The following is a 16405-nucleotide window of genomic DNA, read 5'->3' on the forward strand; positions in this document are numbered from 1 at the left end:
GGTAAATTTTCACAAAGAAAGTGTTTTCCCCTCAAATTTTTCAGTAAAACACTGTTTTCCTTTTACTGGAAAGTGTTTTTCCATTGACCAACTTTCCTATGGCAAACAAACACAAGAAAGTTTGGAAAGTGCTTTCCCGAAACCACTAAAACAAACACAGCTAAAAGGAAAACACTTTCCTAAAAACCAAGTCAATTTTTTTTTTTACTAAAATTGACCGGAAAGTGTTTTCCGCTGACCGGAAATTGTTTTTCGTTGACCGGAAATTGTTTTCCGTTGACCAACTTTCCTAATGACAAACAAACACAGGAAAGTTTTACTTTCCGGGAAACAAACAAGGCCTTTGTTTGTTTATGTTCTGTGATAGAAAAAATAAAAATAATGAAAACAAAATAGAGATAAAATTGTGTTTTTTCATGTACAAAAGGTGATTGTATGTATATTTTATTTAGTTATGATAGACAAAATAAAATAAAAATGAAAATTGTGTTTAATTTATATATTTTTAAAAATAATTAGATTTTTTTATTTTAATTTATATTGAGTGTTTAAATTAATAATATTATAATAATTACAATTACAAAACCAGGATTAACCTAACAGATTGATCCCGGAACCAAGTCGACAAGGGTCTTGGATTAGTCCAAGTTTAAGAAAAAAATAGAGAAATGATATTTAACCTGATCTAGTCAAGAATTCATTGAATTTTTTGAAATGTTTCTCTTTTTCGTTTAAAAATGGTTTCTTTGATTATTTTTTTCAAAAAAAATTGGGTTAATTAAGTTGAGCTTTCCACCTCATGACTTAAACCTTGTTTTAGATCAACTCCAGAGTCAAATTTTAAAATATGATAATAATTACTTTTTATTTTATATATTATCTCAGGTCAACCCATATTGACCTCCTAACCCATGACTCAAGCCTTGTCTTGATCGACCCCTAAATCAAGTTTTTTAAATTATGATAATAATAACTTTTTATCTTTATATTGACTTGAATTAATACATGTTGACTCTCCTAATTCATGATACAGATCTTGCCCCTAGTTGACCTTTATATCAAGTTTTAAAATTATGATAATAACTAATTTTATTTTTATTATAACCCGGGTCAACTCTCCCAACACACGACACGGGTCTTGCTTTGGATCAACCCCTGAATCAAGTTTTAAAATTACGATAATAATTATTTTTATTCTTATACGAGTAAACATAATTTATAACCCGAGTCTCGACCAATTACCCTGGTTTTGCCTAAGGTCGACCCTCAAGTTAAATTTTAAAATTTAGCTAATAATTATTTTTATCCTTGCATATTTTAACTAAATAATTTTAAAATTGAAAGTTTTTTATAATAACATTTTAAAAATAATAAAATAATAAATATTATATCTAGATATCTCTATTTTGAAAATACAAAAATTTACTCTAAAATTCTTATAGAAACATTTATTTTTATGCTTGAATATCTTTAACCAAACATATTTCTATCTTTACTATTTTTATATACTTTTATTTTATATTTTTTATATACTTTTATCCTAGAAAAATAACCAAACGTTATTTAAAAATATATAATTTAGAGTGAAAAATAACCTCCTACATGCATTGAAAAAAAAAAAGATAATCTTTTTTAAAAAATAAACATGTTATCTGACTGCAATTTATCTATGCTTTTGGTTTCTCTACTTACTTTTCTAGGTTATTGACAAATGGCAAGTAAAATGTAACGGAGGGGAGCAGGATAAAAAAAAAACACTTACATATTTAGATGAAAAAAATAGTCAGCTGAAACAAGTACTGAGGATGCCTAAGCAAGAACATTGAAAGTATGAGCATGCACAAAAACAAGCACGTGCAGACTAGCATGTACAACACACGTGCATGGAACGTGGTTTTCAAGGACACTTTTCTACTGCCCATGAAATGAAAGAGAAATCAAATAAAACATCTTGAAATGGTAGTTGATAACAGCAACCACCATTACTATTCAGTTTCAAGCGCCAAAACAACGTAAACACAAGCGTTCCTCACATTCTCAAACTCCAGCAGATGATATAAGCGGTCTGTTAAGGCCGTCAATGTCTGCAGAGTACCGAAGCGGCATTAGAGCTGGGTCCCGATAGGCGGTGACCAATTTATCAAAAAACTCAGACATTGCAGCATCATTTTGATCTTCCATGTCCTTCTTTATCAACACCTGAAAACACTTATCCAGGTCAAATCTTGGCTGGAAGCAGCAGAAATCATAAGCACAGTTGGGAAAGGGGGGTAACAAGATAAAAGCATAAGAATTGATATACCCTTGGGCATGGTGTATTGGAATATCAACATACCTCAGCAGGATAAGCGATAAAAATCGGAAGGAAGCGTTTCCGGCAGTACGCATTAAACAGAAGCGTGAGAACTGGAAGAGGAATAATTAAGGTTGATGCAAGAGGGAGCTTCTTCAGAGTAAAAATTCCCACTGCAATTGCATGCATGAGTACCAGAGAAAATACCATCGAATTGTGAGCGATAGGCCAAAATTTCCCCGCAGTTTCATACTTGGGAGCGTATACATTTATGAACTGCATCATATATTTGCAGTGTCAATTTTTTTCCAACTTGTAAGAATCTAGCACTAACATAAAAATCCTTAGAAATGAGCAATGCAGAAATACAAACTGTGAAAAAGTGTGAAAATCAATAGTCCGGGTAAATAACGTGATGCAAGCACAGAAGAATTAGACCTATCTGTTTTATTTAAATTCTATGATGAAAGGGTATTTTAGTATTCTCCAAGTTCACAGAAAGTTTTATCTCTATCTTAGACTTTATTTATATTTAGTATTTTATTTTATTAAAGTTATTAGGTTTTTCTAATCTATATAGGAATAACTATGTTAGAGATTCAGGAATCTAAGTCATTGTTGGATTTGGACTCTTAAAACACTATAAATAATCCAATCTCATCCTGAATTTACAGCACAAGTTAAAAGGACTTGTATAGAGTTTGTTTTTGCTACCGAAGCAAATGTCTTTTAATAATCAATGCCAAAGGTTTAAGCAAAGCTTTTTGTCACTAGTCTTGCTTTGATCCTCTCAAAATCTCCATCATGTTATTGTTTAACAACAAAGACCTGCTTACATCTTACTTTTTTCTTCCTGGAATGAAAAGTGGGAAGCTCTCATGTGTCATTCTTTGCCAGCACATTCATTTCCTTCACCATAGTTGTTTTTTTTTTAATTTGGATCACTTAAACTTCTTTCCAATCATGTGGAACTAATTTAAAAGACAAAGAAGATACAAAAGTTCTATATAAAAAAGAAAAAGAGTCATACAAATAAAATTAGATATAAGATACCTAATACAATTTCAAACTCTTTTCTTAAGAGCTATTTGAAGACTATTAACATCGGAACTAGAAACAAAAGACTTAGGAATTGGGATGGGAGACATAGTAAAAAGAGAAGATTGTGACATTAAATTGAAAGTTGGCTCTTGGCTTGGTAGAGCATGTAAAATGGTTTTATCTATTGGCTTCCTCCAAGAGCAAGTCAAGATCTTATTCTCCTTATCTTTTGAGTTATTTTCTTTTTTTTCTCCATCCTTACTATAAGTCCTCCCTTCTTTCTCCTCATCTATAACACAATCTTTTTCTTTCTCCCCCTCACTTCCATCTTTTGAATCAAGTTTAGAAATTCATAAAAGAAATAAAAACAAAGTCAAATCTTCATTCATACCACTTATATCACTCCCCCTCTAAAGAAATTACTTAGTGAAATAGGCCTCACTATCATAAAATATCACATCCATGCTAACAAATATTTTTTCTTTATGTTAGGAGGATGATAACATCTATAACATTTTTGAGTGATAGAGTACCTAATAAATATACATTTTGGAGTTCTAGGATCTAATTTTTCAATTGATTGTCAATGATCTCAGATAAAACATACACAACCAAACACTTTAAAAGGGACTATAAAATAGTAAACTCCTTGTAGAAGTTCTACACGAGATTTAAAATCCAGAACTCTCAGGGATATTCAATTGATAAGATATGTTACTGTAAAGACTGCATCACCCTAATAGAATTTGGGAACATCCATTATAATTTGTGAGCATAAGAAAACTTGCAGCTTTTAAAAGATTTTGACTCTTTTGTTTAGCTACACCATTCTAATTTGGTATATCTACACAACTTGCTTGGTGAATAATACCATAATCAATAAAATAACCCTAAAAAATTACATCCATATATTTTGTAACATTATAATTTTTTAGGCTTTTCATTTAATATTAAATTGTGTGAACACTATTTTCTAAAATTTCTGGAAATATAAGTGCACTTTACTTTTATTATGCTTCAAATAAACCCAAGTGGTGTGATTGTAACAATTAACAAAGATGACAAACTATCAAAAACTAGACAAGACAAATCAACTAGGACCTTAAACATCATAATAAATAGTTGCAAAAGGAGTAATGCTTCTCTTATTAATAGGTGAAGATATAGCATGTATGTGATTTGTAAATTCAAATACATCCACATAATAGGTTATTCATATTATACTATTTGGACATAGTTGGAAATAATATATTTAAAGCTATAAAAAAGGATGTCCTAAATGATTATGTCAATGATATAATTGTTGTTGATCAGTCATTAAAGAATCAAGTTTTAAAGCTTGTCTAGTTATATTTATCTCAACCAAATTAACAAATTCATTTTTAGTAGATACAAGTCATTGTTCACTCTATCATGATCAATCGCCTTCCTCCTCTTCAAGTCCTTTTAAACACACAATAATTTAAAAAGAATAAGACTTTACAATTTAAATATTTTATTATTTTACCAATAGACAATAAATTATTAAAAAAACAAGGAACATGAACTGAAGACAAGGACAAAGGAGTGTATTGAACTAAAACTTTACCAGAAACAGAGACTTCATCTTTATCCAAGGAAAAAAATAATATAGAAAATGTTTAGAAAATCCAGTCATGTGATCATTTGCTCTTTAATCTATAATCCATGGATCAAAATCAACTATGGTGTAACTATTTAGAGTTATAACATTTATACCTGTAAGAGAAAAGTTGAGTGAGGAATTGGAGAAAGGTTTAAGCTTAGTCATCATATGTCTAAGGGTTCACAATTCCTTAGAAAGAGTGAAAGAACTTAGTTTCCATCAGAAGCTGCAATTTCAGTCATCTCAGATATGTGAGCTTGTGACCAGGTAGGTCCAACCCTTTTTCCTCCACGTCCTCTGTTAGGACGTCAATGAAGTTTCATACATGTTTCACAATAATCACATTTCAATTGCTCTTTGTTCGCTCCTTGATCACTAAATCGAGTTTGTTCTTTGTTAACCCGTTGAAAAGAGTGAACAACCATGGCTAATATTTGTGGAATTACAGGTTGTAACATAATATTCCTCCTACTGTATTTATTTTGAACATGTGAGTATGTTTACCTTAATGAAGGAAAAGGATCCTAAATCCTAATTTGAGCGTACTCCATATTGAGCATATTGAGACAAGCAAGGAAGTCATAAACTTGTTCTTTGTCCACTAACTTTTGAAATTTTGCTACATCATTTGGACAATAAGCTTGAAAATACTGAAAGAAATACAACTCTTGCCATAAACTGTTGAGTTTTGCAAAATATTGAGCTACAATCATAAATCTATGCATCATTACCAAGTTGAGAATATATCTGATTAGCAGCACAACAAATTTTTGACGCAGGATCAAGGAGCAGATACCCACAAGCAATAGAAGGCCCCATGGAGTTAATGTGCCAAGACATAACTAAGGAGTTTTCTGAATTCCATCGATTAAGCAATAGGTCATTTGTTGCTGGCATTACTTGTTTTTGTGATGTATCATACATTCTTCGGGCTTTCATAAATAATAAGCATGAACATGACCAAGCAAGATAATTGGTTTCATCTAGTTTAATAAGACTGGTATGAGGTGAGGGATTATCACTAATAGCTCCAACTCGACTTCCATTACTCTTATTAGTAGCAGTTTTTGAGTTTTCACCTGAGCGTACTTTTTCATGTCTCAACTCTAAATGAGACCACCTGACTTTTGTTAAACATTAAAATCCATGGCAAACTCATCTAATAATATCTTAAAAAAAAAACCCAAATATCTTGATCAAACAGTCCCTAAAAACTAGAGTACTTAGAAAATCAAAGCTGACCTTTTTGTCAAACCATATATCTACAAATTGGCAAAGTAAAAGACATCAATTTTTGTTTAAACCATGGGGCTTTTGTTGATGGGTAAAAGAGCTACCAAAAGCAGGAAAAAGGATGTCATCTGATGCGCTTATGTCATGCTGACATAAGCATGATATCATTACTGATGTCAGCACAATACTGACTTTTGTTAGTGTTTTAGTTCTTCGATACCACGTTGGTTTTCTTAGATTGAAATAAATGAAAATGGAGAAAGAAGAAAAAAGGATGTCGAGAAGAAAAGAGGAAAGAGATAGGAAAGGGAGAGAAAAGGAAGAGAAATTAAAAAAAAAAATTAAAGTGTTTGTCTCACTCTTTTAGACACATATATAGAGAGAATGTGTAAATAATTACATAAATATCTTAACAAAATGACTTTTGCTAGATGAAGGTTAGGTCATGTAATAGTCCACAGAGTTTAGCAGTGACTCGATTGTCAAAATTAAAAGAATCAGACACTTAAATGAACAAAATTAAAAATTAGACAATCAATTGTAAAACCAGATAAGTTCAAGCACTCAAAATCGTGTTTAATCATTTGCTTTTGATTGCGTGATTCAAACCCTTAAATGCTCATCCATATTAAACAACCTCTCACGCGTATACCTAATCAACCCTACAACAATTACCTATTAAAGATTCAACCTAAAATCTCTTAAAACATTGTTCAAGCCACCTTGCATCAGAATGAAAGAGGAAAATTTACAGACTCATGCTTGCAGCTACCCACACTTCCATTATAATGATTACTTTCCCTATATCTGCTACGAATAGGAATGAGCTAAGACCACAGTGATTCTTGCTGGTCAATACGGCTCCATTCCAAGTTGTAACCTTTGCTGATATATGAAGGAAATACCCCTCCTTCAAATTTTCATATTTAACCGAATTGCATTGAGCATGTAAATATGAATATGCATATTGTATTTTTACTAATTCTAAAAACATTTTAGTGTTTCCAAACTGTGACTGTCTTTTACGATGATAAAATTCTGAAGCTACATAACAACAAAACAACCTACCTAATATGATACATTTTGAAGGCAAAATAATTCATATTATAAAAGGTATGATAAAAAAAAAGTAAGAAAAAAAAACCTGGTTACGGAAGATGATGTATGCGAGACAGAGATACACCAGAAGGAAGGGCAGAATGACTGGAGCTAGGAAGAAGTACGTAATGCCAAGAAGTCCAAAGAAAAGAATCCTCGGAATGTCCTTGTGGTAAGGAATAGATGGAACTTCAATTTCTTCATCCGTACTTTTAGCACAACACTTAGTTGTTAGAAGGCAAATTAGAGGGAATATGCGAGCAAGTTCTGATGTAGTGCTCGTCCATCCAGATGTGACAACATAAGCAATGAAAAATGACGCCTACAAAAAATAAAAATTTTCACGTTCTTGTTATGTTATGTCTCGCAGTAATTTGTCAATCAGACAATAGCTATCATGAATCTCTTAATCGGCTATTTCAGTATTCAAAGAGAGAGGCCACTAAATTTTGTTTAGTTATCAGTCGTTGAAGTTGTATTCACCCCTCCAATAGACAAAATGCCCTCAGATTATCTCATTTCACTTCAAAGAAATTCATTTGTTTTTTGTTTTTTGTTTTTTAGTGTCTTTCCAATATTGAGAAGAGGATTGGAGAGCAATGCGAGATATAATTGATAGAAAGAATGAGTATTCAGCAAACATGTTAGGTTTCTCTGCTTCCAAAAACACACACACTTCTCTCTTGTGACAAATTGAAAATTTTGTAATAAGATTTCAGTAACACACACTCACCTGAGCTGGAACAGCAACAGCCAACTTTGAAGGAATATTCTTGGGGTCAAGAAAGATGGAAAACTGATTAAATATGGACCCAGAAAATGCAGTGGCGAAGAAGATGTTCCATATTGTGAACCAGAGTACTTTCTTACATGCACTCTTTTCTATCATGCTATGAGAAATGTATCCTTGAATGGAGGAAAGGAACACCATGATTGGGGCCACGGCCTTTAGGAACAACTGAAGAATCAGACTAGGAAGATATCCTGTAATTACTTGACTGACAAATGATCTGCGAGTAACATCACAAAATTTAGTATCTTGCATCGTTGTGGAAGAATAAATCCAGCTATAATGGAGTAATTGTTATGAATCACCTCAATGATATGTGTAAAAGAAGGAAAACAACTTTTCTAATCCCAACCGAAACAACAGTAGAAATAATTCGGCGTGCTCTTTCTATCTGTTAGCAATTTTCAGATATGTCCTGTGTCAATTTGGGGAGAGCATGCTTTGAAAAGTAAAAGAGATACAATAGAAACATCTTGAAATACGCTTTGAGAAACATGGCACAACATTGGACTCCGAAAACCCACTGGAAAAAGTTGCTGCAGTTTATCAAGGAAATACTTTTCTTCCAAAATCACGAAAAAAGTGAACTTAATGCACTGATTATTGATAATCTAGTGCAGCACATGACACCAAATGCCATATCAATCAATTGAAGCATCCAATAAGAGGGTTCAACAATGGCAATAGAAGATCCCTAGAGAAATTACATATGAAAAACTCTGAATTATTCCATTGATACTGTTCAGCATAAATCCTTACTGTTCATGATCCTGGCCACCCATTGAAATCTTATCATATAGACATTCATGAAATGGATGCTAAAGGCAAGTGCTCCAGGACATTCTCATGAAATGGATACTAGAGGCAAGTGCTCCAGGACATTCTCCAAAATACCAGTGACCATTCTTTGCTGACAGTACCAATGGACGACTTCAATTCATAGTAGGAAAAAAGTAGATGGCAAGAGAGAGTGAGAGGTTTTCAAGTAGATGAGGGGTGAATTGTCAAGGATGATATGATGGCAACACTGATAGTACAAAGACTTGAGATCATTACTTACATGTCTAGAATGCTTTTCAGGAATGGAAACCAAACTTCCAGCTGACTCAGGTTAGTGAGACCTTGTACAACTACAACAGGAATAAGGAACAAAATTGTAAGAAGAATACATGCAACTACAACCACAAGCTTAGAAATCCATCTTCGCATGAATGATGATGAAAGAAAAGGCCAATAGACATCATCAGGTGCAGGAGCTTCTTCTGTGAGCCAATGTGTGGGGTTGATTGATTGTTGCAGATGGAAAACAGTGGAAGCACCATACCGCGACTTGAAGGACACAAAGGCAGCATGAGTATCCTTTAACAAGAGAAAGAACGTAAATTAATAGCATGCACCACCACAACACCAAAAGGGTACAAAAAGAAAATCTAAAGAAACTAGTCAAAAAGAGTGGATATCAATGGCAAGAATACACATTATGGGTCAGCACAACACCAAAAAAGTATAAAAAGAAAATCTAAAGAAACTGAACAGAAGAAGTGGCACTCAATGGCAAGAATACACGTTATGGGCATCAGCTTGATTTTGGAAAACTAGGTTTTCATAGTCATACTCTACCTGAAGATGATGAGTTAATATGAAACATTCCGGTCAGAGTACAATGGCTGCTACCATGAGACTATAAGTACTTCAGAAAAATCAAAGCACTGCAAAGTTTCAGGTTGATTAGTGCTTTAGAGCTGTGATGAAAATGAATTCCAAAATAAACCATCCAAAATTGGTATAAGCAAGCACACAAGCATGTATTTGAGTGCATCTAGACTCTGGACAGAAAAATTGTGCACTGACACAGAATGTTATCTCCTTTGGGGAAGCGGGTTGAAGGAGAGAGGGTAGGGTTGTTATCTTTCTTTGGGGTTGGGTGGGAGAGGAAAGGCCAGGGTTGTCATTTGTATTTCTCCATGAGCTCTAAAACTGACAGAAACATTCAAGGACTGATTAATTCAAATCTGTGCTTCACAATTTTGACTTGGGTTATTCTTTTGCAATATTACAATTTCACAAAACTTGATCTCCAGCAAATTCTTAACAGGAGAACAAAATTCAACCAACTTTCTTACATGTTTTAATCGAGAGAAAATCATGTTGACCATCAATATCATTCAAGCATGGCTACCTTTTATTTTTTGAGAAAAAAAAAATGGTACTGTAATGTTATAAATATTTTGATTCGTGAATAACACTATTTACCAAGATACATGCAAATGCATTTTACAACTTAAACATTGTTCAATGTTACTAAATTTGATACTGGTGATGCATACCACATTTTAAAGGATTTCAACACCTTCATGCATATTTGATGGTTATTTCAACTGTTGAATAAGGTATAAATTTGACAATTAAAGAATGTCAGTGGAAGTAAAATAATAGTGAAAGGAGCACCACATACTTCTGCCAATAATGCCTCTGATTGCTTCAGTCTCACATTCTGCTCTAAGTCATCTAACCTCTTCCCATAATGATCCAAAAGATCAACCTTATTTCCACACAATCCAACTCGCTTATACTTCTGTTCAGATGGTTCTGATTGCAAGTGAAGAAGCCTCTTGTACAATTGGTTTGCATCTTTCTGAACCCCCAAGGAAAAAACGAGAAATAAATGCAAAGTAATTTAAAGGGAGCTTAGATATATAGAAAAAGGGAAAGAGAAAAACATCGGTGACAATGGTGAGGGAAGAAAAAGACATTACTTACAATGAGGCTCTGAACTTTGCTAGATCGACGAAGAACTGTATGTGAAAGATATGTGGTAGGGTGATACTCTGTAAAGAAGCTCTCAACACTATCACTGATACTGCTTCCAACTGAGACGGGGATATTGCGAACTAAAATGGTGAACTGATGTGGCTGAGGTTTGGCTGAATAAAAATATGCAATCCTTTTTGAAGAAATATAGTTATATTCCTACAGAATCAAATACCCGTCAGCAGTTGTTTATGTATCAAGAAATAACTTATTAATACATTTTATCAGTTCATTACGAGAGAATTATAACCAACACCCTGCTAAATAATTAACAGTCTCCTGTCCATACGAACAATGTGTGTAGATCTACACCAAAATATAAATCTGATTTATCCCCTGATCAATGAAAATGGAAAACTTACATTCACAGTCCTAGGCAAAAGGATTTGAAGGTGGTCAAATTCTGCTAAAATAAGGATTGACAATAAGATATAACCGCATAAAATGGAACTTACATAATACAGTAGATAGCATATGAAAATAGTGACAGCATATACAGCAGAGAAGTGAATCCATAACCTGCAAAAATGGCCAAAATGCGTGAGTTTCTCTACACAGTACACACAAACTTGCATAATAAAGTAGATAGAAGATGAAAAAAATGACAACATATACAGCAGAGAAGCGAATCCATAACCTGCTAAAAAATTGCCAAAATGCGTGACTTCCTCTACACTACACTATCCTTACCATAAGAATATTACACTGCCTAATATCTTGGATGAGTTACAAAGTTAATTCATTTCCAGGCCCTCACCAAAGCATAAATATGTGAATGTTTAATGTGAAATCAAGTTGTCATACTCGGATTTGCTTCAAATTAACTGTGTATATGAGTTATGTAACAAGTGGATTCTTAATTCTAGATGAAAACCATTTTCCATAATGAATGGAAGCCCAAATGAGCAAACACCATTCAGACAAATGAGTAGCATTTTCTAGGCAAAGCGGTCATTTGGATGGAAACCCTTATTCTTTTTGGGTTCGGATTGACACCTCTCCTATACAAAACTATTAATAGACCCATTATGTTACCTTCCATCCAATTCTCCGTTAAAAACTCACTTGGTATTCATGGGTGATGTAATCAACAACACCTAAAACAAATATGCTTCTGAGTTTCATCAATAAAGCAGATAAAAAAAAGATCTAGAGCTAAAAGCAATAGAAAGAGTTTCAAATTAGCATTCTAATCATCAAAGCCATTGTCATATTGCTAAAAAAAATCAACCAAGTCATGCAACTGAATATAAATGCAAGCAACCTTATCTGCATGATGAAGGACAATTTCCAGAATATGGATTCAGACAAAGGTTTTTTTTTTTTTTTTTTTTTGATAAGGGTTCAGACAAAGGTTGCTGCTGCATATGTTCAAAATGAGAAATGAAGTTTATAATTGAGTTTTACATCTCAAGGCTAAAATAAAAGTGGATAATCGAGTGAGAACTGCAGGAATCAAAAGAAGTAGCAGTTAAAGCAAATACAACTTCAGAAGCAATTTAAGCCTCAAGAAATTAAGACTATTCACATAGATACTTTTAGCATGTTAGAACTTCTTAAATAAATTGATTGCACATGTTAAAGCCAGATTTGCACATCATACTTACAACTTTGAGCCACTATTTACATTTGAAATGGTAAATGCATCCAGTGAGCTAGTATACAAATCAGCAAAATCAATTTGGTGAAGCTCAGTCCCCGAACAGTTCACTGGGAGAAGAATAAGTATTCCTATTATCCCAGCGAATGAAAACACTTTCAAACTGCAGTATTCAGATAAAGCAAGAAAAATAAGGCTTTGTTTAATGGCAGATTAAAAAGCTTCCTTGAGTATGACTAGAATTACCAGAAAGTTATCATTCGCATATACACCACAGCATCCAAGCCTGAAGAAGATAACATTTCCTCTTCAGATAGCTTCCATGCCTTTGACAACCAACCAGCAGATGGTAATAGCCTTTCAAGATTGAAACGGCTTCCCTGTTTAGAACTCCCTTCCGCGAGCAAGCGCGGTGCATAAACTTCATAATAACTTGGTTGTTTCTTCAATATAGAATACAGTACCAGGAATATAACACATAGAGCAGAGTTTATCCCCACTGATGTTAGAATAGCCGAAACGAGCATTTCAGCAGACCAGTCTCAAAACCTCGAGAAAGACGAACGAACTTCTACACCGCAGCAAGAACAGGGACAAATATTTAACACCCTAAGAAAATTGCACTCTAATTACAATTAAGACATAATAATCACTTTGTTACTTCAAATTAATCATGGATTAGTATGACTTAATTACACTGCTCCTCTCACTCCCGGTTGAAGCTACCATCGATTAAAAATAAAATAAATCTAATGCAAAGCTAGATTAACTTTGACTACTTTCATAAAGTTGATCGATAAGTAAAAAAAATGATGCCACGGGAAAGAAACCTGCATAAGAAAATCGAAAGCAAAAAAAAAATGCCAACGGAGAAAATCCACACCTCGTGCTGTTTGGATTCTGCTGCGGCAGCTGCTGCTTGTAAGAGAAGCAAAATGTTCTTCTGAGTAAAGAATTCAAAAACAAATCTAACGTGAGGTGCAATCGTAAGTTCGTAACGGTAGAGTAGACACTTGCAGCAGTAGAATCTGGTACTGTTCTGGAGATATTGTTGTGAGCAGCTAAACCGTGTATACTGAGATTGCTTATTTGAGTTTGTTGAGCTTGATTGATTGCCAGTAATACCCTTGCTGGTATCATATTCATTGCTTGTCAAGACGGCCAGTAAAACGCAAATGACGGGTGATCGATGCGTTTGTTTGGTGGTGGGAGACAGGGATGATTTGGGGATTTTACTGAGGGAACGGGAGGAATGGCTGGTAGTCAACTTCGAGTGTCGACACAAACTAGTAAGTAGCAACTACTATTCCCAGTCGACACTCCTTTGAGTGTCGTCATCTAGGGACCACGTGTTTCCTTCGTTCTCTCTTTATAAAGCATGGCTTGGGCGGGGCTTCCATGGAGAAACGAAAAAACAATAAACCTCCGCCTTACTCTGTGAAAGGTAAAAACAGAGGTTTTGCCCTCTGAGCGGCTTTTTAAAAAAAAAAAAAAAATATATATGCCCTCATGTCGTTCGAGACTTGATTTAAATAAAGAAAATAAGTATATAGTTAGCTAAGGTTGCATTCAGTATTCCTTGATTTTTTATGAAAATGTGAAATCGAAATAATGATAATTAAAATAAAAAAGGTATTAAATATAGATGGCATATCATAGAGTTTGTAAAAAAAGTATTTTGAATCTTGAATTTTAAAAATCACAAAAATTATAAAATTCCATTATCTCAATTCAATTTTTAGTATAATTTTTTTTTTGTCTCTAGTTGAAAAAAAAAAAAAAAAAAAAAGAGATCGTTGGATTCTAATGATAAAAAAAAAAATATTGTTGATATCAATTTAAACTACCAAAAATAAATTATATTTGTGTCAAATGGTTATATTTAATGAAAGGAATTCATGGTGAGGTTTTTTTTTACCTTTAAAGTTCATAAAATACAAATATGGGCTTGAGTTGATTTTTTTATTTTTATGTGTTTTTTGAGGTTTATTGATATAATATATAGGTTTATCACGATTATTGCTGCGCTTTATAAGTGTTTTGGGTAAAAAAAAAGTTGAAAAAACTGATATCTTAAGTAAAAAAACTTTAAACTCTAGTTTTCAGGCCACCATAATAGTCAAATTTTGAATAAATCAGATGATGCATCATTTTTTTAAAAAAACAAATCAAGACATATGATATGTTATCCATGCCAATTACAAACAGGAAAAAAAATAATCAATGATCCAATCATGCGGCCCTACTCATACCAGGCCCAACAATGCTTGATCATTGTTTTTTTTTTTTCTAGTTCTTTTTTTTAATTAATGATTATTTTTTATAGTTTTTATCTAGATTTTTAAATTTAAATTTATATTTAAATTAACACCCTTTTTCAGAATTTTATTTTATTTAGAGAATCTCTTTTGAATAGAGATTTTTTTTTTTATTATGCAGTTAAATTGAAGAATTTTTCTAATTTATCTATAATTTTTTTTTTTTATCTTATGCATGGATAAAATTTATTTTTTAAATAAAAATATATTTTAAGATAATATTTATAACACATGCAACCTTGTATGATGTTTTTCTTTCCATCTTATTTTATTTGATTAATTTAATTGTGTTTCTATTTTTATTTTCATTTACTTAAATAAAAAACTATTTCAATAAATAAATATAGCAAACATAATATGATAAATGTTTTATTTTTTGAGATTAATTTTTTTTTTATCTATATCCTTTTCTTGATTTTTAAATTTTTTTTTTTAAGTATCATTCATGATTATTTATTTATTTATTTGTATACAAGTCTTAATTTATTTAATTATATACATGCATGATTTTTTTTAACTCAGATTTTAAAACTATAAAAATGTATTTAAAAAACCAATTTCCTTACAAGAAATAAAAATATCTTACCTATGATGGAGCGCAAATCACATCATGACCTAAACGTGTAATATGCCAGTCCCTAGATGAAGAAGTATTGCAGTGAGAAATATCACAAATCTGGGCTTTCTCTGAAAATTTAATTGCAACCGCGACTCTAATTTTTTTAATTTAGTATTACAATAACTGTTTTTTAAAGTATTTTTATTTAAAAATATATAAAAATAAAATTTTAAAAAATTCATTTGTGATCCTAGCACATAGAAACAATATAAAAATATAAAAAAATAATTTAAAATTTTATAAAACATGATTTTCACCGTAAAAACAAATATGTCCTACCTATAAAGAAAATCTCACTATTATTGACATGATAATTAGCAGTATAATAATAATTATTTTTAAAAATAAATTTTATTTAAAAATATATTAAAATAATATATTTTGATTATTTAAAAATTATTTTTAACACAAACATATTAAAATAAACGAAATTCCAAATAGCGCGAGATATAACATCAATGGAAAAGCGCGGGTCGAAGCCAAGGAGTGGCGCCGTCCATCGCATCGAACGAGAGGGCTAATTTCGTCAATTTCCCAAGAGATTGGTGGGATTCCATTCAAATCCCTTGTCTACCGCGCAAAGCCATTTTCACGCATTTTTTGCGCTTAAAGATCCACGAAAATACTCCCTCATTTTCCTAAACAAGACTCTATCTTAAAAACACATTGTCAAACAACGAACCAATATAAAAATTTAATTTCAATTTTTTAATAATAAAACTTCAAATTGTCGTAGTAAAATTATATAATTCTAATTTACAATGATGTTGGTTAATTTTATAATTGTATGTTCCTACAATTGTTTTATATTTTTTATGAATTTTTTATTTTTGAGTTTTTGAAATTCATTAATGGAAATTTACCATGTAAGATTAATATCTTAGATCAAAGTATATGAATAAATATGGAAGTTATAAAATATTTAAAAAAAATGAAAAGAAAAAAAATCATCAAACTTTCTGCTCGGATATATTCACG

The 16405-nt window shown here is 32.1% G+C and overlaps 1 protein-coding gene across 3 annotated transcripts; it reads right to left on the reverse strand.

The window, feature by feature from the left end:
- Positions 1-1744: 1744 nt before the first annotated feature.
- On the reverse strand, positions 1745-13871 carry LOC118043005 (CSC1-like protein At1g69450). Of its 3 annotated transcripts, none has more exons than XM_035050789.2 (11): positions 13374-13871; positions 12737-13058; positions 12498-12653; positions 11346-11409; positions 10840-11049; positions 10535-10714; positions 9140-9438; positions 8023-8299; positions 7336-7611; positions 2336-2569; positions 1745-2199 (listed from the first exon to the last, which is right to left on the reverse strand). In XM_035050789.2, the coding sequence occupies exons 2-11, from the start codon at positions 13015-13017 to the stop codon at positions 2038-2040; spliced, it is 2139 nt and encodes a 712-aa protein (XP_034906680.1). In that variant the 5' UTR covers positions 13018-13058; positions 13374-13871; the 3' UTR covers positions 1745-2037. The 3 variants fall into 3 exon arrangements, with proteins under 3 accessions (XP_034906680.1, XP_034906679.1, XP_034906678.1); XM_035050788.2 differs by having other exon boundaries at positions 12737-13099; XM_035050787.2 differs by having other exon boundaries at positions 12737-13061; positions 13374-13870.
- Positions 13872-16405: the final 2534 nt, after the last annotated feature.

This window comes from Populus alba, chromosome 10 (assembly GCF_005239225.2).
Source record: "Populus alba chromosome 10, ASM523922v2, whole genome shotgun sequence".
NCBI classification, from domain to species: Eukaryota; Viridiplantae; Streptophyta; class Magnoliopsida; order Malpighiales; family Salicaceae; genus Populus; species Populus alba.

Coding starts and splice junctions, on each gene's coding strand:
- LOC118043005 (XM_035050789.2), bottom strand. CDS start 13,017: ATGCTCGTTTCGGCTATTCTAACATCAGTGGGGATAAACTCTGCTCTA. Junction 11,410..12,497: donor GTAAATAGTGGCTCAAAGTT/GTAAGTATGATG, acceptor CCATTTTTGCAG/GTTATGGATTCACTTCTCTG. Junction 7,612..8,022: donor CTGTTGCTGTTCCAGCTCAG/GTGAGTGTGTGT, acceptor TATTTTTTGTAG/GCGTCATTTTTCATTGCTTA.